At 36.2% G+C, this 26,075-nt stretch overlaps 3 protein-coding genes across 3 annotated transcripts; 2 read left to right on the top strand and 1 right to left on the bottom strand.

Annotated features, from left to right (window-relative positions):
• Positions 1-223: 223 nt before the first annotated feature.
• Positions 224-7,611, top strand: LOC109091313. Its single transcript, XM_042758665.1, has 9 exons — positions 224-5,461; positions 5,558-5,640; positions 5,749-5,861; positions 5,949-6,071; positions 6,460-6,541; positions 6,617-6,731; positions 6,830-6,928; positions 7,021-7,097; positions 7,196-7,611. The coding sequence occupies exons 1-9, from the start codon at positions 224-226 to the stop codon at positions 7,278-7,280; spliced, it is 6,015 nt and encodes a 2,004-aa protein (XP_042614599.1). The 3' UTR covers positions 7,281-7,611.
• A 583-nt stretch (positions 7,612-8,194) lies between these two features.
• On the bottom strand, positions 8,195-14,023 carry LOC109091317 (ectonucleoside triphosphate diphosphohydrolase 8-like). The gene is made up of 10 exons (XM_019105080.2): positions 13,832-14,023; positions 13,434-13,568; positions 11,435-11,552; positions 10,998-11,148; positions 10,741-10,900; positions 10,129-10,359; positions 9,722-9,988; positions 8,978-9,088; positions 8,677-8,811; positions 8,195-8,412 (listed from the first exon to the last, which is right to left on the bottom strand). Exons 2-10 carry the CDS (start codon positions 13,557-13,559, stop codon positions 8,218-8,220), a joined length of 1,494 nt encoding a protein of 497 aa, XP_018960625.1. The 5' UTR covers positions 13,560-13,568; positions 13,832-14,023; the 3' UTR covers positions 8,195-8,217.
• Positions 14,024-24,095: 10,072 nt separating this feature from the next.
• LOC109091322 (haloacid dehalogenase-like hydrolase domain-containing protein 3) lies at positions 24,096-25,567 on the top strand. Its single transcript, XM_019105085.2, has 2 exons — positions 24,096-24,556; positions 24,811-25,567. Exons 1-2 carry the CDS (start codon positions 24,227-24,229, stop codon positions 25,204-25,206), a joined length of 726 nt encoding a protein of 241 aa, XP_018960630.2. The 5' UTR covers positions 24,096-24,226; the 3' UTR covers positions 25,207-25,567.
• The last annotated feature ends 508 nt before the right edge of the window (positions 25,568-26,075 follow it).

The following is a 26,075-nucleotide window of genomic DNA, read 5'->3' as shown; positions in this document are numbered from 1 at the left end:
ACAAACCCTCATGAAACTGAATGAAGAGTCCCAGGACAATGCTGGAGATGCTGAAAGAGTGGCGGTGGGGGGAGAAACAGACCTACATTTAGAAATTAAAGCACAAATCCAAACATCTGACTCAACCAGTGAAGCAGAAGCAACAGAATAGAACACACATGATGCTAGTGTTTTAGTGAGAAAAATTGAAATTATTGGAGATACAGTTACAGTGGACAGTAATATGACTACTGAGTCAGATTTTATTCAAAATTACACTTCCTCTGATGCAAAACTGGAAGCATTAAAAGTATCTGACAATGCTGAGTGTGAAGTTCAGGAAGAAACAGACGCAGTTCCCAAGCAAAGTGACACCACCATCATTCCTGAAGAAACTCAGAGAGAGGAGGCACACTCAGAATTCACAGTTATTCACAAGAGAAAAATGGGCTCAACTCGTAGACCTCTCAGAGGTAATAAAGGACAAAGACAAGAACATGATGAGAAAGAAATCTTCAGTTTGGAGGATGAACCCAGTCCAGATGAATCCAGAAATACTGCAGTGAATGTCTGTGACATTTCAGAATCACAAACCTTCCCAAAAGTTCATGCAGGGTCCCAGGAAAATACTGGAGATGTTGAAATAGTGCCAGCAGACGGAGACACAGAACGACACTTAGAAAACAAAACATTTGACTCAACAACATTTGGAGGAGAAGCAACAGAAGAGAACATCTGTGAAGCTAGTGTTTTAGTCAAAGAAGTTGAGTTTATTGGAGATACAGTTACAGTGGACAGTAATATGACTACTGAGTCAGATTTGATTCAAAATGACACTTCCTCTGATGCAAAACTGGAAGCATTAAAAGTATCTGACAATGCTGAGCGTGAAGTTCAGGAAGAAACAGACGCAGTTCCCAAGCAAAGTGACACCACCATCATTCCTGAAGATATTCAGAGAGAGGAGGCACACTCAGAATTCACAGTTATTCACAAGAGAAAAATGGGCTCAACTCGTAGACCTCTCAGAGGGAAAAATGCACAAAGAAAAGAAAATGAACATCTTGATGAAAATGAGACACCTGACAGTGAAGGTAGCATCAATGTAGAGAAAGAAACAATTAGTTTGGAGGATGAACCCAGTCTAGATGAATCTACATTACAAAGTTTAAAAGATGGAGTTAAAGAACAGGAGATGGAAATATGCGAGAAGAATGATGTTGGTCCTGTTGAAGGTTCTAAGTCCACTGACCTGCAGTCATTGTGTAGTTCAGATTTAACATCTGAGGAATCCACTGTAATAAGTATCTGTCACATCACAGAATCACAAACCCTCATGAAACTGAATGAAGAGTCCCAGGACAATGATGGATATGCTGAAAGAGTGGCAGTGGGGGGAGAAACAGACCTACATGTAGAAATTAAAGCACAAGTCAAAACATCTGACTCAACCAGTGAAGCAGAAGCAACAGAAGAGAACATCTGTGAAGCTAGTGCTTTAGTCAAAGAAGTTGAGTTTATTGGAGACACAGTTACAGTGGAGAGTAATATCACTACTGAGTCAGACTTTCTTCAAAGTTCTCCTGATTCATTGAAAGTATCTCAAAATTCTGTGAAAGAAGTTTCAGGAGAAACAGACACAATTCTTAAACAAAGTGACATCAGCATCATTCCTGAAGATTCTCACAGAGAAGAGGCACACTCAAAATCAAGTCCAGTTATTCATAAGAGAAAAATGGGCTCAACTCGTAGACCTCTCAAAGGGAATAAAGGAAAAAGAAAAGATCATGATGAGAAAGAAATCTTCAGTTTGGAGGATGAACCCAGTCCAGATGAATCCAGACACACTGCAGTGAATGTCTGTGACATTTCAGAATCACAAACCTTCCCAAAAATTCATGCAGGGTCCCAGAAAAATACTGGAGATGTTGAAATAGCGCCAGCAGAGGGAGACACAGAACAACACTTAGAAAACAAAACATTTGACTCAACAGCATTTGGAGGAGAAGCAACAGAAGAGAACATCTGTGAAGCTAGTGTTTTAGTCAAAGAAGTTGAGTTTATTGGAGATACAGTTACAGTGGAGAGTAATATCACTACTGAGTCAGTCTTTATTCAAAGTTCTCCTGATGCATTGAAAGTATCTCAAAATTCTGCGAAAGAGGTTTTAGGAGAAACAGACACAATTCTTAAACAAAGTAACATCAGCATTATTCCTGAAGATTCTCACAGAGAAGAGGCACACTCAAAATCAAGTCCAGTTATTCATAAGAGAAAAATGGGCTCAACTCGCAGACCTCTCAAAGGGAAAAATGGACAAAGAAACGAAAAAGAACATCATGATGAAAATGAGACACCTGACAGTGAACATATGTTCAATGTAGAGAAAGAAACAATTAGTTTGGAGGATCAACCAATGTATACTGCAGTGAGTGACATTTTAGAATCACAAACCCTCACAAAATTTCATGCAGAGTCCCAAGAAGATTATAAAGATGTTGAAAGAGCACTAGTAGGGAGAGACACAGAGCCACGCTCAGTTCAAACAGAAATGACAACTCTTAATTCAGCCACATTTGAAGGAGAAGGAACAGAAGAGATCATCTGTGAAGCTAGTGTTGTAGTCAAAGAAATTGAGTTTATTGGAGATACAGTTTCAATGGAGAGTAATATGACTATTAAGTCAGATTTGCTTCAAAGTGACATTTCAACTGATGCAAAACCGGAACCATTGATGTCTGAAATTGAGAATGAAGGAAAAACAGATACAATTCCCAAACAAAGTGACACCAACATCATTCCAGAAGTTCCTCACGGAGAGGAGGTACACACAAAATTGAATCTTAATGTTCAGAAGCGAAAAATGGGCTCAACTTGTAGACCTCTCAGAGGGAACAAAGGACAAAGAAAAGTGAGAGTAGAATCCGAGGAAAAGAATGGAAATAGTGAACCATTGTCAGAAGAGGAAGACACAGAAACACACTTAGAAATTCAAAACCAGGATAACGTGGTTGATCACAATGTGACACAAGAATTTCTGAATATAAGAGATAATAAAGATGAGGAGAGAAAGACCACAAAAACAGTGGAGGAACTATGTGATGATTTGAAACTAGAGCAGAGATCAGATGTATCTCAAACACAATCTGGTCCATCACAGGATGATACTGGCTCACACTTATTAGAGGTCCCAGAAAGAACTGCAGATTTTGTTATAGACAGATTTGCCGGTAGGAGTCATTCTGATCTGTTCTTGTCTGATGCCCTCCTTGCGGAGGAAACCCAAATTCATGTGTCATCTGAGGATGTTCTGCCGACAGAGATGGCTGAAATGCATCCAGTCTCCAAAAGGTCTATGCAGAAGAGAAAAATGGGGTCAACTCGGAAAAGAGGAAAGAGAATGGTGAATGACGAAGAGGTTGAAGAAGAGAAAGATGGAGAAGCTGAAAATACAACAAATGAGGATGGGACCACAAAGTCAGAGGAGAATTTAACTGTTGAAGAAGCCATTGTAGGATCTCCTGTACCCCAGCAACTCTTTAGTTCATCTGCTGATAAAGAAAGCCATGAGATTCAGGATATTGTTAGTAAATCAGATGTGCAGACAGATATCTCAGAACAAAATGATCCAAATTCTACCATTAATCCAGAACTATCGATAGAATTTGAATGTTATTCAAATGTTGCTGCTGAGATGGTTTCAGACCTTCCATTGGGAGATGCTGACACATACTTAGGTCAAAAACAAAGTGTCATTCCTAAAGAGTCTCATAGAGAAGATCAATCAAGCTTGAATCCAATTGTTCAAAAACGAAAAATGGGGTCAACGCGTAAGACGCTCAGAGGGAACAAAGGGCTGGGAAAAGAAGAAGAATCCAAAAAGATGGATAGAGAAAGTGAAGAAATGACACAGGAGCAGGATACAGAACCACATTTAGCAACCAGTGAAAGAAAAACTGCATCTAAATTTGATGAAGAGGTTGAACAAAACTTCCCTGTTGAATTTCCTTATCCAGTGGCTTTTTCAAAAATGTTCCCTGAATCAGAAAATGGAGGGAAGGAAGTTTCTCTAAATATCCATGACCTATCTGAGGTGAGTGAGGAAAAGGAAAGTACTGGAAATGACAGTAATAGTGAGAATGAGGCAATCAATCTCTATGACGGGACAAAGGACAAATTTGTCTTGACAGTTAGTCACAAAGAAGTTGATCAAACCGTGTCTGTAGATGTTTATGTAGGATCAGAGCCTGAACAAACTGAAAACACAGGCCATGTTTTTCCCACACAAGAACTAAAAAGCACTCAGGATGATGTTGTTCATGAAATCAGTTCAACCCAAGAAAAGAGGCGAAAGATGGGTTCAACCCGGAGAAATCCTCGAGTAATACATGGGGAAAATATGGCCGATAATGAAGATGTACTTGGTGTGGCAGAGGATAGAGAAACTAAGAAAGCAGAAGATGATTTGGATGATATGCTTTTAGAATCAAGCATCATTCAGTCCAAGGAAGTGTCTTCAGTCAGTACCACAGATCTTGAATCAGAAATCTTAGGTAGTGCAACTGATTTAAAGGAAGAAAATCATCATCAGAACAATTCTGAACCCAGTGGACCAACAGTGCCTGAAACCCTTCAGTTAGTAAATGCTGATGTTACCAAACATCCACAGTCAGAGACTGTTACTACTGAGAACAGAAGAAAGATGGGCTCGACTCGGAAGAATCTCAGAGAAGGAAGAATACAAGGAAAAAGAGATGGTTATGAGGAAACAGAAACTGCAGACACAAATCTGCAGATGTCTCAGGACTCTGAAATGAGCTTAGGAGACCAAACAACTCACGATTACTTTAATCAGCCAGAGGATTCACTTCTCAGTGAGATAGAGAGAGCACTAAATAAGACGTCTCAAAGTTCAATGAGTAATGATCGGGAATCAGTCATCAAAGAGCCAAACCACATATCGAATGCTCCTGATCTCAGTATGCCAGAAAACTCCGAAATCAAATCTCTCCAGCCGACACCATTGGCTCACAGTGAACCCAACTCACCAGGAAGACGAAGAAAAATGGGGTCAACTCGCAAGAATCCCAGACAGCAGCTCAAAGCAGAAAGGGAGGATGAAGACAAAGAGGATGAGGAGAAAGATGAGAATTTAAAAACGAATAAGCAAGAAAACAAGGATCTTGAAAGAGTTGAGGTGTCTATAATTCCTAATATCACTGAAAACAAACTAAATAAAGAGTATCTTGATGTCTCTAGTGCACACACAAGTAGCAGTGAGCTAGAAGAGAGCACTAACCCTGTTAGCCAAGAAAGGACGTCTCCATCAACTAAAAGGAAGTTTGGGTCCAGACGCACTAATAAGGGCAAAAAAGGCCTTGGTAGTCTGGCCACTTCTGATTTTGGGAATGAATTAGAAGATGGAGATCATAAACTAGACATCTCTGAGGTTGAGGACAAGCTGTGCAGTGATGACTCAGAGGTATATATCTCTTTGTTTAGAAAATGTCCTTTTATTTTGTACTTCAGCCTTTAATGGTACTTGCTTTTAAACACTAACAAATGTCTGTATTGTTAAGTTTGTGATCCATGCCTCACTTTACAACCAGAGAATCAACCAATTACCCATCCAGTCTCTGAACAGAGGAACATGGAAGTCAAGTATGAAACAGAGCTATATAATAGTTTTTTATCTGTTATAAGAAAGTAATTTAATTGTTTTTGTTTTTCTTGTTTTTTTTTAATTTTGTTTTGTATTTCCTGTTCCAGAAATGAAGAAGTTGCTGCAAAAGGCACTGTTGATGATCCCGTCTCTTCGGAACAAATCATAAAACATGATAGAAGCACTGGAGCTAAGCAGGCTGTAAATTTAAAGAACAGGAGTGAGTAAAGTGATAAAACATTGTCATTGAATTATTTCTCAAAGTTTAATATCTTATACTCATCTGCACTCAAACTCTGTCAAATAGTTTCAGATGCTGAAGTAGTTCAGTTTAACGTTGTCATGGTGGGAAACAGCAGTGTGGGGAAGACTTCCTTCATTAGACGCTTCCATGAAGGGCAGTTCACTGAGGATTACCGCTCCACTATTGGTGAGTTTACTGAATTCATTCTTGTTTACTGAAGCAGTTATTCACACTTCCATTCAAGATTTTTTAAATGTTTTTGAAAAAAGTCTGTAATGCTCATACAGTTTATTTGATGTAAAATACCGTAAAAACAGTACTATCATAAAATTTTATTAGAATTTCAAATACTTTTTCTATTTGAATATATTTTAAAATGTAATTTGTTCCTGTGAAGTCATTACTCCAGTCTTTAGTCACGTGATCCTTCAGAAATCATTCTAATATGCTGATTTGATTCTTAATAAAAAATGCAGCAACAGACAGCCTAATGATAATGATCAGTTCCAAATGTATAAATATATAAAGGAGAATAGCTTATTTTTTTTAAAGTTATTTTATGTTTTGCACCCAGGTGTTGACACCTGTATACAGACTATTGATCTGCCCGACAGAACTGTTAAACTGCAGATATGGGACACAGCAGGTCAAGAGAGGTAAGACCTCAGAACAAATTAATACATGATGAAAAAAGTTGTTGGTGTGTAATTTAACCCAAAAAAATCTTTGTAGTTTCACAGCATCACCTCACAAGTGTTCCACAGGGCTGATGGGCTTCTGCTCATGTATGAAATCACATGTTCAAATAGTTTTATTTCTGTACGAGATTGGATCTCTCAAGCTCAGGTATCTAATGTTTTCATTCCTTCATGTTCCTTATATTTTAGTCAAATATATATGGAAATGTCCCCTTGCCTAAATTGTATTATGACAATGTTACACAGGAAAGGGCTCCTGATGATGTCATCATGATGTTGCTTGGAAACAAGAATGATTCTTTAGAGCGTGCAGTCCAGATTCAGGAAGGGGCAGATCTGGCCAGAGTAAGAGTTCATCGTGACCTGCAAAGTATTGTAAAATTGTTCTGCCTGAGTATATTTCTACTAAAAGTTTGGTTGTATTTTCCCTTCATTAGGAGTATAACATAAATTTCATGGAGTGCAGTGCTGCAACTGGCGCAAATGTATCAGAATCCATGAGAACTCTTGCAGAGTAAGACTCACAACCAACAAAACCCATCACAACAATTATTGCATGTTCAACGTGTGTTTTCTGTCCATGCATAAAGACTGATTTCTTGTTGCTACTAGGTTGTTAGTGCAGCGCAAGTCAGAGAAGGAGAGACACACAACATTGAAAAGAGAACCATCACAGAAGAAATCTGGTTGCTGTTGAAAACACACTCCCACACACACAACATGAATGACCATTCAAAAGTTTGGGTTAGTTAGATATTTTTTGTAGAAATAAATACTGTTATTTAGCAATTATGTATTAAACTGAACAAACATGACAGTAGAGACTATGTCAATACAGAAAGAAAAAAATAACTTTTTTTAATATTCTATTTATCAAAGAATCCTGGAAAAATGGTTTTAAACTCATAAATTATCAGCTTTCCCGTCAGAGGAATAAATAAAACTTATAAAAATTTATAATTTTTCACAATATTACTGTTTTTACAAATCAGTTAAATGCAGTATTACTGAGTATAGCAGACTTTAAATCCAAAAAAAAAAAAAAAAAATTTTGAGGGTAATGTGTAAACAATTTGTAAAAAAAAAAAAAAAAAAGGCAAAAAAAAGTAAGCTGCTTATATTTTGTTGCTTAAGGAGAATGCAACTTATGTATTTTATAAATATGTACTAAGTAAAATAATGATTTCACACATAATACTATAATCATACCTTTATTTAATGTCTGTTAAGTGCTTTAATTCCAACTGCAAGTGCTGAGTGTAAGTAAAAATGAATACAAACAAATAAAAAAGCTATACTCTTACAATTTTGAAAAATCATTGTTTCGTGAATTATTCGTTAGCACAGACTAAATCATTGAGGTGCTAGTCAGTCTTCAAAAACAAGACACTACTTTAAATAACAAAACGCTACGTTTTGCTAGAAATGGTATAGAATGTTAGAAAAACAAAGGAAATGTCATCTTATTTTGTCATCATATTATTTCACTATTTGTGAGGTCTTTGTGTGGAAAAAAAAACATCTCAAATCACATTACAAACAGTAGTCAAAGGAGTAGTTTGTCGATCTTCGTATCTGTTGTCTGAAATATAAGCAATAAATATTAATGTATACACACATTCATGACACACAATTCACTGGCTTAGATCACGAACAAAGAGAATGGCTATAATAAGTAGACTGAGGAAGAGGGCAAATACGATGAAGAAAATCTGAGCTGCCCACTGACTGTGCGGCACTCCTGTCACCGCTCTGGACCGTTCAGAAGGAATCATGTTGGTCAGGTTCAGCATGTAGCCCAATGTCCAACCAACATCTGTGTCTGCTACCTGTAACCATCATACAATCTTATATAAGTACAAATCACACTGATGGGGAAAGTAAGGCCATTTACAGGGAGATTCCCAGAAGTGGGAGGTTTCCTCCTAGGTCTGTAGCAGAGGTCATCTGATATACTGTCAGGTTGAGCACATGATGCATGATGTCCGTTTATGAGCTACTTCCACTATGCTCTTGAAATTCATAAATTTACATTACTGAACAGCTTCATTTCGTTAAAGGAAGGCTAATAATTTAAACTGATGAAACCTTACCTGTTTCTCAAAAGAGATTTGATCCCAGCTGTTATTGAACTTGTATCCTTTCAAGAGAATAGTCATAATATAATGAGCAGAAGCACAATAATCTTTCAGATATTTTTCCTTAGTTTTTGGATTTTCAGCGGTAAGCTGGAGAAAGAAATAACAGTCATACAAATGAATTTAAGAATCAGTATTACAAAAGATAACACCAGCATCATCAAATGGACTCATATTGTGATTCACTTTCATTTCTCATCTCACCAGGCTTTTTACTATAAAATGATAGCATTGCAATTAGTATCTGTGAACTCACAGAGGTCCAGTTTTTGTTGCAGTGAGTCTCAATAGTGGATAGAACCTGGGTCAGTGGAGCTTTTGGGACAAGTCCAAGGAAGTCAAAGGTGTAGAAGTATGCAGAAAAAGCCTGAGATGGACATAATAACATAAGTTATTATAGTTATCTCAAAAAAAAAAAAAATTATATATACAGTATATATACATATATATATATATATATATATATATATATATATATATATATATGTATATATGTATATATATATGTATATGTATATATGTATATATATATATATATATATATATATATATATATATATATATATGTATATATGTATATATGTATATATATATGTATATGTATATATGTATATATGTATATATATGTATATGTATATATATATATATATATTATATATGTGTATATATATATATATATATATGTGTATATATATATATATATGTGTATATATATATATATATGTGTATATATATATATATATATATATATATATATATATTATATATATATATATTATATATATATATTAGGGTTAGGGTTAGGGTTATATATCTCAAATATTATTGCAATGTTTGTGTTTTGCCATGTAAAATACACACAAAAAATTTTGTTTTGTGTAACTATATCTCCCCACAATAATATTTTTTTTCATTTCCTACCTAACATGATAACATATAACTTAAATATCATGCTGCTAGTAATTAGTAAAGATGATTTGATAAGGACAGAAACACTCACAAAGAATTCGCCATTGACCGGAGGCTGATAGGTACCATTGAAGCCACAGTCTGGTGAAAATGCACAGTCGGTCAAGTTAACAATGTTCTCCATTAGAAAAAGACAGAAGGATGAGTTTCCCGTTCCTGAGAAAAGGACTATAGCTGTGCTGTTAAAATTGTTTGGTTTGACCACACAAGGGGAGTTGTAAAGGTCATTCAAAGTAAGACTGAGGTTATATCCGACATGGTAGCATGGGTGACTGATAACAGGTGAGGTTCCAGCAGTCTAGATGAAGCAGACACCATATCAGTCATTTCAGTTATGACAATATTTTTAGTGGTAGACACTTTCTTTCCAAAACTACATACAATAAATGTGTTGTGCTAAACACCTACATAGAGATAATGAATAGAATTAAAACCAACCTTGTGAAGGTAGACCTGAAGTTTTCTCAAAGCCTGGTCTTGGCCGAAGCACAAGTAGCTGTGTGTGTACAACTCATATTTGTACCCGTAGAGCTGGAGATTAAAAGATGAATCTGGGGTTTTCACTGGGTCTTTTGGGATGAATGAGATCTGTGTTGATGAGCCACCGAGATCAAGAGCTCCAATGATCTTTCTTGCTTTTGGGTGGATCCAATGGCCCTCAAATGTGTGTTCAAAAAAAAAAAAAAACATTAGCAGTATTTAGGAACATGATGTTCTAACAAAAGAGAAGTGATTAAGAGTGATTAAGTATCATTTCTACTGTTGACTGATTTACTGAGTCTGTGTTGTCAAAACAACATGAAAAGCAAGAATGAAAATTTTATTATTACTGTACATGTATACTGTGTTCAATGGCCTTTAGGAAGAATGACAAATCAAGATAGCTGACATGATAACAAAGTAATAACTTTAGTTTAAAATTATTGATGTTGCATTGTTTGGTTTTTATAGTATCATTGTAAAGAAATGGGCTGACCCTTAAGTTTGAAGAACTCTGCATTCATAACCACTCAGTCCTAATTTCACCAGTGTTGGAAAGCCATTATTCACCTTGATAAAACTCTCTATGAGATAGTTGATGGTGATCCAGCCAAAAGCCCCCTCCTCCATGCCAGAGAGTATTCTGGCCCCTCGAAAATCAAATGGATAACTTTGGATTGTCTTGGTGACTTCTGCGAGAATGCTGTCTGCTAAACTTTTGTTCTGTAAGCTGTGAAACCAATGTTAAAATCAATGTAATCCAGTTCACTAATCATTATTTTTCCATTTATATGACACATCAGTCAATTATTGTTAAGTAGAGTCACCTAAGAAGCCGCATGCCAGCAGTGGCACCAAGGTACACAGGTGTAGTTTTCCTCTCTCCTTCTGGTATTGCTGCCTTGGCAATATCCAAGCATTTCTTAAGACTTTCTCCAGCTGCCAGAGGGTTCTGTACATAGCTGGATATGCCAGCACCTAAAAACAATAAAAATGCTTTGACAATTAAAACTTAAGTACACATTGTATAGCCTACTCATAGGGACCGTGATCCCAGCCATTTAGGCCACGTGAATTTTTGTGATGGCCTTGTTGAAACTGTTTATTTTATTTTTTTATTCCTTGTAAAGCCTAAAGCGAATGAAGTAATGTTGACTAAATGCATTAGATTAATCTTTGTCACCTTACAAGACATAATTTAATCACTGCAAAGTGTTAATGTTAGGGAACAGAGAGCTGCTCAAGTTTCCAGCACTGTACTCACCATCCACATCACAGCTCTGTTTCTGAGAGACTATTCCAGTGTTATTCTCTTTGTTCCCCACCCATTGGTACAGGAAAAGTGCCGTGTGAGTGGAGCCGGCATCAAACACAACCCCATACTGAGGAAGTCAGACAAAGAGTTCCATAAATTTGAACAAAACTTGATTAACTGGGTGTGCTTACTTTCCTGAGAGAAACACACACACACACACACAGACATCCTGAGGAAAAATATTTAACAGTAACTATAACACTCATGTTATACCACAGGATTCATAAAAATAGTTTGTGTTGAGGAATTGTGTAGAACTTATTTGGTTGTTTGGTATACTTGTGGTCTGAAATGATATTTACATTTTTTTTTACCATGGATTAATTTGTTTTTGTGAGACAGACTGTGTAAATGATGTGTGAAAGACATAATCGGGGTTATGGTCTTTTGTATGTACATCATTTAATATGGAGCTGTTTTACTGCATATGTGCCTCCATCACATATGCAGACTGATATCTAAAAGTTTATTTTTGCTCTTCTTTTCACTAACATTCTGATATTAAAGTGAATAAAACTCCAACAATAAAAACAAATAGGTAAGCTGATTACTACAGAAGTCAAGTTATTGGCATCAGTCTGTTAACACTTTCTCCGTCAAGCAGGAAAATGTTGGTAACACTTTACAACAGGGTTCCATTTGTTAACATTAGTTAAAGCATTAGATATCATTAACTAATAATAAACAATACTTTGCAATAATATGTTTTAAAATAAGGTCAGATTAGTTAACCTTAGTTAATTCATTAACTAACAATGATCAGTATACTTGTTACAGTATTTATTCATCTTAAACATAAGTTAATAAAAATACAAGGTTTATTGTTCATGTTAGCTCAGGGCAATTAATTAATATTAAGAAATACAACTTTTGGGTAACACTTTAATTTAGGGACCAATTCTCACTATTAACTAGTTGCTTATTAGCATGCCTATTACTAGCATATTGGCAGTTTATTAGTACTTACAAAGCACATATTAATGCTTTATTCTGCATGACCATATTTTGGATTCCTTACTCCTACCCCAAACCTGAACTTAACAATTACCTTACTATTTATTAATAAGCAGCAAATTAGGAGTTTATTGAGGCAAAAGTCAAAGTTACTAGTTAGTTAACAGTGAGAACTAAAGTGTGACCACCTTTTGATTTTATTAGTCAATGTAGAAATCCATTTTTCAATAGAACCTAACTGTAAAATGTTACAGAATTTATTAATTTAGGTTAATGTTAATTTCAGCAAATACTGATACATTTCAGCTTGAAATGTTAATGTGTAAAGTTTGTTGTAAAGTGTCACTTATTTTTGAAGTTTGTTTTAGAATGTTTTTATTTTAAATGATTAAAAATAGGAGTTAAGTGTGTGTTTTTAAAAACATCTCAATTCAATTTATGAATATCTTAACAATAAACACTTGTCTTAGAAACAAATAGACACATATTGTGTGTAGTCAAAATGTTATCGTGAAACTAGTGCATGTGTTTACGCATAAGAGCTATGTGTTCATGGATACAGGTTTATATGTCCTGTTCCCATTTCCCTTCTTTTACCCTCCACTTTCCTGTCGATGATTGCCCTCTACAAAAGTGGTCATGAATACTTTTTTTTTTAATCCTTCATGTCTCAAACTGTGACCCTTTTAAAAGTTTAACATGAAAAGAACTTATTTTTTAAATGTTTCAAAGACAACAATTTGTAGGAATGACCAGAGTCACACCTACAACTGTTATCCAACACCAATATATATTTATTATAATATCTGATAAAGCAAATATTGACACCTGTTAAGATGATCTGTTTTTAATAAACAACAGGCAGTGCAAGCAGAAGAAAGAACATTTTCTGATGGGTATCTCCTATAGGGTTGACTTTTACAACTCACTGCATGAATCTATTAAAAATCTATTTCAAAAGTTTATTGTAACTGACAGTGGAACATCTTTGCACCTGTTTTGAGTATGGCCGATCCAAAGTCTGATGATTAGCAAGAGAGAAAATCAAAGCGAGGATGGTTGTACAAGCTACGGCTGCCATTGCAGCACCCACCAATAAAGCTTTCATCTGAATCCCCATATCTGTAATCTGTCCAGAAACAAAACAAATATGCACTACAGGTACAAGTTCATTTCATGCATGCCAAAGATAAATAGTCAAATCCTGTTTCAGACACATTAATTTGTCATAGCTTTGTTTACACTTCACATGCTCATTCAAGTCTACAAGTGTACAAGTTCAAGAGAATCAATTATTAACCGAGATCTTCAATTAATCTTTGTTGTTTTAAAGCTGATTGGCAGATAGAGACACATAACAATAAGACTTCAGAGAGAAAGCAAGTGTCTTACCTTCTTCCCTCTTCTTTACCTGTCCAGATGAACTTTCTTTATGAACCTGTACGTGCCTGTATATTGAAGATAGGTATGTGCAATGTTGTTACCTCCACACCTTTACTTCAGCCAGGGCCTATGGGAACTGAAGTAACACTCCCACTTCCCCAGTATATCTTCAGCTCATTACACACACACACACACATAACACTCTCACTGACTTTTCCTCTTTCACACACACAGTTAAGTACTACAGCTCACATACTCACAAACACACACCCTGGTTTACAACCTCAAAATTTCATTGGACCAAATATCCTCTCTTATTTTTATGTATCAGTATCACAAGTTGAATCATTTATAGAAAGTTTTCTTAAAGAATTTGATAGGAACTGTGGGAACTGATATAAAAAATTAAAAAAAAACCTTATCTGAAAAAAACTGAAAGCATGCGCTAACCTCATTGTTACTTAATAACTAATCTCTCTTTGACTCTGTTGTGTAAAAGTCCTTGGTTTAACAGCGTAGTCAGAGCCCAACACAAATTAACACAGATTTTACTGAAAAGCACCCTTTTACCATTTGTAGAAGAATATTGTTGCTGGATGAAACCTCTTTCACAATGTTATGAAATCTGATTAAACTACACTGATATTTAGTCTTAGAATAAATGTGTTGGGGGGAAAAAAACATAGTTAAGTATTTAATTAAAATAATGAAAGAGTTGAGTAAATTCAAGTGAATACCACTCATTGAAGTTGAAGCAAAATGATTTAGCATATACATTGCAAAAAGTTACGGTTATCGTTATTTGTTAGAAATATAATATTTTCAAATCTCACCTTTTTTCAACTTAGTCATTAACTTCTTGTTTAGTGAACTGTCAAAACAAATATTGTTAAAAGGATAGTTGGACTTCAAATAAGAATTCTGTTATCAATTACTATCCATCCTGTATGACTGTATTTGGGGGGGTGTGGGGGGGGGGCTCGGTTATATTTTTAAAAGTAATAAAAAAAAAAAAACTTGGTACACAAAAATATTCTTCAAAATATCTTTAAGTTACAAACACTATATGGACTTTTAATAGTCCTTTAAATGTCAACCAATAAGTTGCAACCAGCAACACCAGTAAATTATAGACTAAATGTTAAAATATATTGGTCATTATTTTTATTTTTTTTATCTTTCTCAGTTCTTTCTTTCTTAATAAACAAACAAACTAATATTTCAAAAATCAACAGTATTGGTTGATGAATGGATATTTCCTTCACTGACTCTTATGCAGTCTGGAATTATATGAGGAACTTTTGGCGAAAGTTACCTTTTAACTGGATATGTAGACTAGATACTTTAAATGACAAGGAAAAACTACTATTCTTTTAGTAAAACTATAGATTACGGAACATATTCACTATTAACTAAGAGTTTTCGCTCAGTTAACTCCTAATTACTGCTTATTGATCATAAGTTAGGTAGTTGTTGGATATATATTAGGTAGGGCTAAGGGGTCTAGAATATGCAGAAAAAAAAAATGCTTATAACAAGAACTAAAAAAAAAACAATACCAAAATAATAAAAAACATAAAAAACAATATGCAGTAGTGCATCCTGACTGAGGGATTTGTAGCTAAAAAGACATGGACATGGTCCGGTCAGAACGTATCATAAATCACCGTTTAAATCTTGTATGAATACCTTCTGCAGGCATAAGCTTTTGTTCTCAGTCACGCAATCACACCTGTTGCTCACTCCCTTATGTGTTCAGATGTTCACGTTTTGAACATTCGAGCCCCACAAACAATAAAGATAAGTAATAGCAGTAAATGGATTTGGCCAGTAAAATTCTTCACCCTAAAATGACATAATACAGTGATTCTAAGCAAATAAAGGGCATTAGCAGATTAAAGGTCATTATAATCTGTCACATCCTTGTGGTTTTGGTCAGTGAACACTTGTTCTGCCATGACAGCTCTTGGAGAGTTTAGCATGGTAACATGGCAATGTTAATGTATTTGGTCTTGGTGGAATAGATCTGCTATGTTGTTGTTGCTGCTGCTGCTGAGCAATTGTGTGTGTGTGTGTGTGTGTGTGTTTGTGTGTGTGTGTGTGTGTGTGTGTGTGTGTGTGTGTGTGTGTGTGTGTGTGTGTGTGTGTGTGTGTGTGTGTGTGTGTGTGTGTGTGTGTGTGTGTGTGTAAAGGGTGTGTGTGTAAATATATGTATATGTATATACACACACACACCCATTCATACTGTGCCTTTACTTTTTATCATTTTATTATCATATATGTCACTTACATAATAGTTTATAAAAGATTATATAGATCTGTTTGTTTATTGTTCATATTATTATTAGTCTTTCTACAGAAACTCCTGTATATGCTGTCTTCCTCTATTTACATTTTATAATACATTCATTACAAATTTCTCATGAAATCTGACAAACATTTGCATATATTTTCTGTTTTTCTAATATTTTTGCAATTACAAATAGATGAATTCATCTTTTGATACATTGTATGCTGTAGCCGTGAATAATCTAAAACAGTGCTTGTCAGTTCAACCTTATAGACCTGATTCATCTGAAAAGTTCATTAGACAAATGACCCATGACAAGAGTGTCAGATTATTAATGTTCCATGTAAAGGGCATATTATTTATATTTGCTACTAATAATTAAATATGATTTGGTAACCTCCCCCCACTTTTTAAATGGTTTGTCATTTCTTGAGGATTTTTCGTTGCCCAAATAAACTTTATTTAAATTAAAATAATCCTATTATTTAAACATTAAAAATTTTGACTTAAAATACAATTTTGAGCAGAATAATAATTTCAATGATTTGCTCTTCCTGTAATAGACTGTGCAGGTCTGCTTTGATTGCAGTAAATCAGTGATAAAACAATCTTATAGCAATCATGCATAGTAAGCCAACGTGTACATGTAATAAATCCTGTTCTTTTATTGGGGACAGGTCATAAACTGTTCAGCCACACCAAGATTTATGCTTGTTACCCCATTACACTTCTTTATCAGCACTCTCAGATCACTTTCAGAATATTCAATATGCAAGAGACTGTAAACCATTAATTATTTTATAATGATTGCATGTAAAGGGTTAATTTTGACAGGTTGACTATGTGTTGTACAATAAGCAATTATGACAAAAGTAAAGGTCAAAGCTTAATTTTTTTTCCCATAGCTTTTGTTTTTCACAATGGAGAAGACTCTTTGAATAGACCACGTTCCTGACACAGTCACGATTAGGCTCAGGGAATGCACTTTATTTGTTCAACATTTACTTTGCTTTACCTGCTTAAACAGTTTTACTACAACTGCCTTTTGTCTGCAGTGAACTAACAATTCAAATATTTCAAACAATACATCAAAACCAGATGTCTGACCATATTTATTTATTTATTTATCAATTAAACCTCCAGGAAAAATGATAAGACTGGATTTTATATTACACTAGCATTTTAATTTTGATAGAATTCACAAAATTATTTTAATTCATAAGGATTTTGAATTTGAATTAGGTGGTTCAAAACATGCAAAACTGCTGGAAATACACATTTTTGTAATTAAATGTCAAAATCTCATAGTTAAAAAAATTAATTTAATGTTAGCACAATGTAGGTATGTTAAAATATCGTTTAACAATGTTTTGAAATGTTGATATAGCCTAATTTCTGTAATTTTACAAAAGAAATGTCACATTAATTTAATAAAATCCATTACTAAAATATTCTGTTTGTGCTGTGGTTTTCCCACCAAAATAACAGTTCCTGTATGTTTGCAACAAAAATATTCCAATTTCAGCCCTTGTGACACTTTCCCGTTTGTCAATAGCCGCTGAATCCCGTTTATTAAGCCTAAATTATTTCAGTAGCATGCTACCGCTCTGTTTAGCAGGTACTGAAGCGTTCACCCGGAGGCTCTGTACTGAAGGATCTCGTCCAGTAGAGGGCGATGATGCAACCGTAATACTGCAACGCCAGAATTTCAGCACAGGACCTGATTGTGCAAATCCTTACTTGTCAGTCATTTTGGTCGTTTACCTAATATTATATTGATGTTTGTAACATTTGTTTCTGGAAGAAGATGGCCGCGCAGGCTATCCGTATTTTCCGTAAAATGGATGGTCTGTTTGCTGTGTACAAACTGCATGGAGTTCACTGGAAACATGTTCGTGACAGCATAGAGTCCAATTTATTAAAAGGTAGTGTCTGTGTCACTTGAAAAGAAAATGCTTATAGATAATCTTTGTGATAAATTATGAATTCATTTAATTGTGATAAACGATTATCAATGCAACTGAAAACTGCGTCTTTCTGTCTCTTCCTTCAATCCATTTTCCTCTCATCCTCCTCTGAAGCGCTGAATGTCCTCCACCAGCTCCTCAGCTTGCAGTGCAGTTCCAGCTTCTGTCCAGTGGAGAGAACAGCAGCAGCACCAGAGATCTCGCATTATCACCCACTTTGGTCCCCACTCTGGCAGACCATCCTCTAGGTTAGTGGGTAAAGCTTAAAAAATATGTCTAAGTCACATTACATTTACATTTAGATTTATGCATTAAGCAGACGCTTTTATCAAAGCGACTTACAGTGCTTTCAGGCTATACACTTTTTTTTCTTTTTTTACCAGTATGGCGCTGCTAACGCAATGCTCTACCACTAAGCCACATGAACACATAAAAAAAGCATACTTTAGAACAATCAAGAATTAACCTGTTAAGACTTTTTTTCTTTTTTGTTTGTTTTTTAATTGGCATTAAAGGCAGTGCAACAAATACTACCAAAATGTATTTATATTTTACTACAATTTTTAAATGCAGTGCTGAGAATTGGGGGCACACATATTTGTCATGTAAATAATGCAAATAATCTTAGTTATACTTACATAACTATATATATATATAAATATATATACATGTATATGTATATATATGTGTGTGTGTGTGTGTGTGTGTGTGTGTGTGTGTGTGTGTGTGTGTGTGTGTGTGTGTGTGATTTGATGCATAACTATGAATCAATGAAACTATTGAATTCCTCTGAAGTGACAGGGCCGCGGTTTCATAAGGTTCACGTCGGAGTTGGTCCTCGATTGGATGCTTTTTCCTCTGGGGTGTTAGGTAACCAAAAATTTTCAACTCTTGACTTTTCAAGTGATTTATTGTGGGATGCGCTCTGTGCTCAATCCTCTCATATCTCCATCTCAGTTTTAGGTGTTGGGAAAGGAAACGGAGTGCTCGTTATATTTTATATATTATATTATGTAATAATTCATCTCACATTAAACTGCTATTCTATTATTTACTTTTTATTTGCCTGCCTATATATTTTCCATTAACTGATTCTGAATCCATAGTAAGAAATGAACAAATCTGAACTGTAGTAGACAGATGTGTAGTAGACAATTTTATGGAGACTGTTGTTGTGTTTGTTTTATATATGAAGGACTACACTCTTGAGGGGGAGTTCTGCAATAGACGAGTTCTTCCTGTTCTTGATGCATCTTGCTTTGGGCCTCAAGCAAAAGGACCTTGGTCATCGGTTTCAAGTAGATCAGACCGCTGTAAGCCGCATCATAACAACCTGGGCCAACTTCCTGTACTTTGTCCTGGGGTCAGTGTGCATTTGGATGCCAAAAGAGAAAGTACGAGCCCATCTGCCAGAAGAATTCCATCAATTTCGAGACACACAGGTTATTCTGGATTGTACAGAGATCCACTGCCAAACACCTTCCTCTTTGCTACTACAAAGTGAGGTCTTTTCAAATTACAAGTCTCACTGCACCTTCAAAGCTTTAGTAGGAATGGCACCTCATGGTGCAATAACATTTGTTTCTGCACTGTATGCAGGGTCTATTAGTGACCGGGAGCTGTTCAAACAGTCAGGGATCATTGACCTTCTTACCCCTGACATGGCCATCATGGTGAATAAGGGCTTCTTAATTGATAGCCTAGTGCCATGTAAAATCCACCGGCCTGTTTTCCTGACCAATGGAAAACAGATGTCAGCTGATGAAGTGACACACACTCAGTCTGAGGCTAGGCTCAGGGTACATGTTGAACGTCTTATCCGTCGCATTAAAGAGCATGAGTTGTTTGACACAGTCATCCCCTTGTCCATTTCTGGTAGCATAAACCAACTGTTCTCAGTGGCATGTTTGCTTGTCAACTACCAATGTGGCCCACTTGTCAAGGCATGGAGCCATTGAGTCTAAAAACTCTCATCCTTGATGTGCTAAGGTTCGTATAAATAAAGTACATATACTTTTGTAAATACTTTGGATTTCACACTCTGTTCTGTATTCATACCTCTGATCAACAGACAAAACTAAGACAGTGTTTCCTTATACATATTTTATTATAATTTCATATTACATAACACAAAAAAACAATAAGAATCTAAAGATATATGTATATTCATGTGTAATGTAATATATATATATATATATATATATATATATATATATATATATATATATATATATATATTGCTGTTAAGATAATGTGTATATATACTGTAATATAATAGATAGGTATATGTGTAAATATTGTATAAATATAGTGTATGTGCATGTATGTAAATATTTATTGTAAATAACTGAATAATACAATAAATATAAAGCTGTATAAAGATATGTATATATACATGTGTATATAAATACATGAGTGTATATATGTAAATATCATTTAAAAAATAATAAAAAAATAAATAAAGTGTGTATGTATATGTGTGTGTGTATATACAGGTCCTTCTCAAAAAATTAGCATATTGTGAAAAAGTTCATTATTTTCCATAATGTAATGATAAAAATTAAACTTTCATATATTTTAGATACATTGCACACCAACTGAAATATTTCAGGTCTTTTATTGTTTTAATACTGATGATTTTGGCATACAGCTCATGAAAACCCAAAATTCCTATCTCAAAAAATTAGCATATTTCATCCGACCAATAAAAGAAAAGTGTTTTTAATACAAAAAAAGTCAACCTTCAAATAATTATGTTCAATACTTGGTCGGGAATCCTTTTGCAGAAATGACTGCTTCAATGCGGCGTGGCATGGAGGCAATCAGCCTGTGGCACTGCTGAGGTGTTATGGAGGCCCAGGATGCTTCGATAGCGGCCTTAAGCTCATCCAGAGTGTTGGGTCTTGCATCTCTCAACTTTCTCTTCACAATATCCCACAGATTCTCTATGGGGTTCAGGTCAGGAGAGTTGGCAGGCCAATTGAGCACAGTAATACCATGGTCAGTAAACCATTTACCAGTGGTTTTGGCACTGTGAGCAGGTGCCAGGTCGTGCTGAAAAACGAAATCTTCATCTCCATAAAGCTTTTCAGCAGATGGAAGCATGAAGTGCTCCAAAATCTCCTGATAGCTAGCTGCATTGACCCTGCCCTTGATAAAACACAGTGGACCAACACCAGCAGCTGACATGGCACCCCAGACCATCACTGACTGTGGGTACTTGACACTGGACTTCAGGCATTTTGGCATTTCCTTCTCCCCAGTCTTCCTCCAGACTCTGGCACCTTGATTTCCGAATGACATGCAAAATTTGCTTTCATCCGAAAAAAAGTACTTTGGACAACTGAGCAACAGTCCAGTGCTGCTTCTCTGTAGCCCAGGTCAGGCGCTTCTGCCGCTGTTTCTGGTTCAAAAGCACACGCCTGTGCACGGTGGCTCTGGATGTTTCTACTCCAGACTCAGTCCACTGCTTCCGCAGGTCCCCCAAGGTCTGGAATCGGTCCTTCTCCACAATCTTCCTCAGGGTCCGGTCACCTCTTCTCGTTGTGCAGCGTTTTTTGCCACACTTTTTCCTTCCCACAGACTTCCCACTGAGGTGCCTTGATACAGCACTCTGGGAACAGCCTATTCATTCAGAAATTTCTTTCTGTGTCTTACACTCTCGCTTGAGGGTGTCAATGATGGTCTTCTGGACAGCAGTCAGGTCGGCAGTCTTACCCATGATTGCGGTTTTGAGTAATGAACCAGGCTAAGAGTTTTTAAAAGCCTCAGGAATCTTTTGCAGGTGTTTAGAGTTAATTAGTTGATTCAGATGATTAGGTTAATTGCTCGTTTAGAGAATCTTTTCATGATATGCTAATTTTTTGAGATAGGAATTTTGGGTTTTCATGAGCTGTATGCCAAAATCATCAGTATTAAAACAATAAAAGACCTGAAATATTTCAGTTGGTGTGCAATGAATCTAAAATATATGAAAGTTTAATTTTTATCATTACATAATGGAAAATGATGAACTAATACAAAATAAAATAAAATTATGAGAAAAACATGTATAAATATATATAAAGTGTGTAACAATAAATGAGTGTATATATGTAAATATCGTTTAAATAAGAATAATACAATAAATATAGAATACCATAAATTTAATACTGTATAATAATTTCATTGTAATTGAATGGACCACCAGTGGTATGTGGCCACACTCACACTTAACACAGTCATTAAATGAAGCAACATCTGAAATATGAAATGACTTAAACACACAAACACTTCAGTAGGTAGTGGTAAAAAAAAAAGATCTCCTCGGTCTCTAATGGTACGCATTACATCTACATTTATGTGTATGCGCTCAACAAGCATGTACTCCTGCGCACATACCTCGAAATCGCACCCCCTGAGAATTCTGTGTGCCAGATTTTCAGCTGATGTATGACAGTGAACATGGCATGCCTCGTGAAAGCGTGTAGATGTAACTCGCATCTTTCTCAGTCGATGCCATTCCTGGCATGAGCTCTGCTCCCGTGTTGCAGCTTCAATCCTGTGGGCCATGTGGAATGACACCTGTACAGATTTCATATATACATGTTCCTCCTCTGATAACACAGGCGCATGTGGTTGGCTCAAGCCTATAGCCTTGGATGGGAAGGTTGGGCAGGGGTGTCTGGGATGTTGATGATTTCCCATATTTCTGGTGGTTTTTGCTGAAATGACAGCACACTTCCGGCCTGGACAGCCCCAAAAGCTGACTGAACTAATGGGACTTCCGCTGACATGCCCATGGTGGTCACCAGAGGTGCAAGCAAAGGGGGAAAGTCCCTATATACTACTGCCACTCTCAATGTGGCAAGATCTGGCATTTCCCCATACAGTGCTTTGTAAAGAGAACTTCTGAAAATGTTGAAGTGAAAAGATGTAAAAAAAAAAATAAAAAAAAACTGCAGCATATTAACTGCATACATATTAACCACATCAACACATAGCTTAAACTAAAGGTAATATAGTCTCGTCTCAGCGGTAGAATTTTGGGGTTTGCGGACCTCCATGTCTCCCCCCGGACCTGGCCTAACACCCTGACAGCAATGACACATTTTGACATGGCATCACTATAGTTACATGTGCATAGGTACAATTCACATGACAGACAGATGACTCACCAAGGTCCTTGGCTTATGCCAGGTCTGCTCAGTTTCTGTGCAGCTGTGCACTGGGGATACAGCAGGGATGCCTAATTGTGAAAAGTGTGCTGTTTGATATAGTAGTGCAACCAAATAGAGCCTATTGGGATACCTGCACTGGATGGCCAATTTCACATGTATTTTGTGTATTTTCAAAATACAAAATACTGTATTTGTATACTGCATTTTGTATTTAAATACATTTTCCACACAGTATTTTGTATTTTTAATACATTTTCATGCCCATCTCTGCCGATGATAGAGGAAACCGCCTCCTCGGGTTGCAGCAGGTCCTGCGTCCTGGTTGGTGGTTTACTGTAACTTCCGGGGTTCTTCCCACCGGAGCCGCTCTCTTTTGATTTCATCATGGCGGTCTGATAGAAATAGTTGGTAGAAAGGCTGCTAGAAGTAAGTAAATTGGTTTTGTTGTCAAAACGACGGGCCCATAAGTTGTCAGGCAAGATTAGTCTTGTTTATAATTATTTTATCCCTTCAAAATGCATTTCAATATAACGGTTATTACATTTTAAAAATATCTTTGCTTGGCTGTAAATGATTGCTCAGAGCCCTGCTGAAGCAGCACATCGTCACGTGGTACTAGTTACTTTTCTCACCGCTGCTCAGGATGGACCAACCACAGCTGTTCTTGTATTCTGGATGAGGCTTTGCTGGCGCGAATTTGCCATTTATTTCAGAATCCTTTCAGTTATCAAATCTTTTCAATCATTTTATTTAAAAAGATCACTGTTTTTAGGGTTAAAAAATTAATTCATGTAAATGCGGTCGAATGTGGGATTCTGCTTTTTGAGCCGACAGGCGCCCCCAGAGGAAAACAACTAGTAATCTTCCAATAACAAGTACGTTTACCTTCTGTCACCTTGCTTTCTAACACTACGTAGCCATCTGTAGGTTATGTGTGCAGTTTGTATTTATCAGAGCATAAGGCATGTAGGTTTCAGCCGTATTGGTGATGCGAGGGCCGGTGCGTTGGGTGTTATGGGATGTGAAGGACACACTGCTAAAGGTCCGTCGCTCGGTTGGAGAGCAGTACTGCAGCGAAGCGGAGCGAGCAGGACTCAAGCTGCCAGCTGCACAGCTAGAAACTGCTTTCAGACAGGCTTACCGGCAGCTATCTCGCATATTTCCCAACTATGGTAGAGCTCAGGGCATGAACAGCCAGGAGTGGTGGACTGGACTAGTGAGGGACACTTTTGCGCAGTGTGGGGTAGATGACCCTGCTTTACTGGATAGGCTAGCCAACAACCTCTATCATAACTTTAGTGGACCAGAAAACTGGGAGGTAAGGGGTATTTTACTTTTCAGATATTTAGCCCTTAAAATTAAAAAGCTATTCTTCAAACTCAGCATTTTCAGCTGTTATAATTACTAATAAACAGAACCCCCTGTAGGGGGCGCTCGTTCATTACAACTCTCCATTGCCAGTTATTGATTCTCCGCTAAAATGACAAGTTGAAATAGCTTGAATGTAGGCATACTGTAGTGCATACTGTTATGCTCAAGTAACTTAAACTAATTTTACTGTATCACCATCAGGTGTTTCCTGATTCTAATAAAACTCTGAAGTTCTGCACCGCTTTGGGACTCAAGCAAGGCGTTGTTTCCAACTTCGACAAGCGTTTGGAAGGGATCCTGAGGGGATGTGGCCTTCTCACTCACTTCTCATTTCTCCTGACCTCAGAAGAAGCTGGGGTTGCTAAACCAGACCCTGGCATTTTTAACCAGGCACTTGTGCGGTGTGGTGTTCCAGCCTCCAGTGTAGTGCATGTTGGGGACCATTATGTGAACGACTACCTGACCTCACGCTCATTGGGTATTCGAGGTTACCTGCTTGACAGACAAGACCATCAAGGGCACCCTGATGTTCCCCCACAGCACAGACTACAGAGCCTAGATGAACTACCAGCTCAATTAAAACAGGATGTAGACTGATGATTATGTAATGTTGCTGCAGGTTTAAACTAATTTTTAAATGGGCCATATTTTTGAGATGGTCCTCATTGCAGAACACAATATCCAGGGGAAGTGGTTGGATCGAGATCCAACTCTTCCCACCTTACATATGCCTAAACCCACTCATCTCCTCCCCCTAGATGTGGCTCCAACCATGCCCCCTAGATCTTGTGTTCTGCAGTGAGGGGCTACTGATATTTTTTGCAGATGCTTGTTTCGTATGATGTAAGCCGAAAACATCAGAAAGTAGGACTGGAAATTGTTCTGAAAATGTACTTTTAACAGTTTAGTATTTTAGTCATAATGTACTGCCAACAATTATATTTTATTGTGAAAATTGTTACGTTGTCATCCACTCTTTTGTAAATATAGTATCTGGTAAAATACTGCTCAGACATCAGTCCCGAAATTCAAATGTATGACTGCCAATACATATAGTGCTCTTAAAAAATATTGAGAATTTATCCATTATAATTAGAAACCCTAGACAGCTTTTCTCTATTTTCAAATCAAAAAATTATTTGCTAAATATTTCTAATATACATAATCTCATCCTGTTTGTTAATTTGGCCTCTTTGTCCTGACTCAGAATACGTTTTCAAGCAATTTTTTTTTTTTTTACTGATGAATTAACAAATAATTAATACATTGATTAACGTGTATATAAATTATTAAATGCATTTATCTATAATTAAATACATAAAATATATATATAAATTCATAACTACTTAGTTTTCTCTATAAACAACAGATGGCGCTGTAGTAAAAGTCTTGTAGTGCACTAACTGAACCTTTTTCATGGCCGGATAACATGAAAAACAATCAAAAGTTTTTATATAGTCTAATTG

This window comes from Cyprinus carpio, chromosome A6, assembly GCF_018340385.1.
Source record: "Cyprinus carpio isolate SPL01 chromosome A6, ASM1834038v1, whole genome shotgun sequence".
NCBI classification, from domain to species: Eukaryota; Metazoa; Chordata; class Actinopteri; order Cypriniformes; family Cyprinidae; genus Cyprinus; species Cyprinus carpio.
Note: the sequence above shows the minus strand (reverse complement) of the source record. Positions and strands in the feature narration are given on the sequence as shown.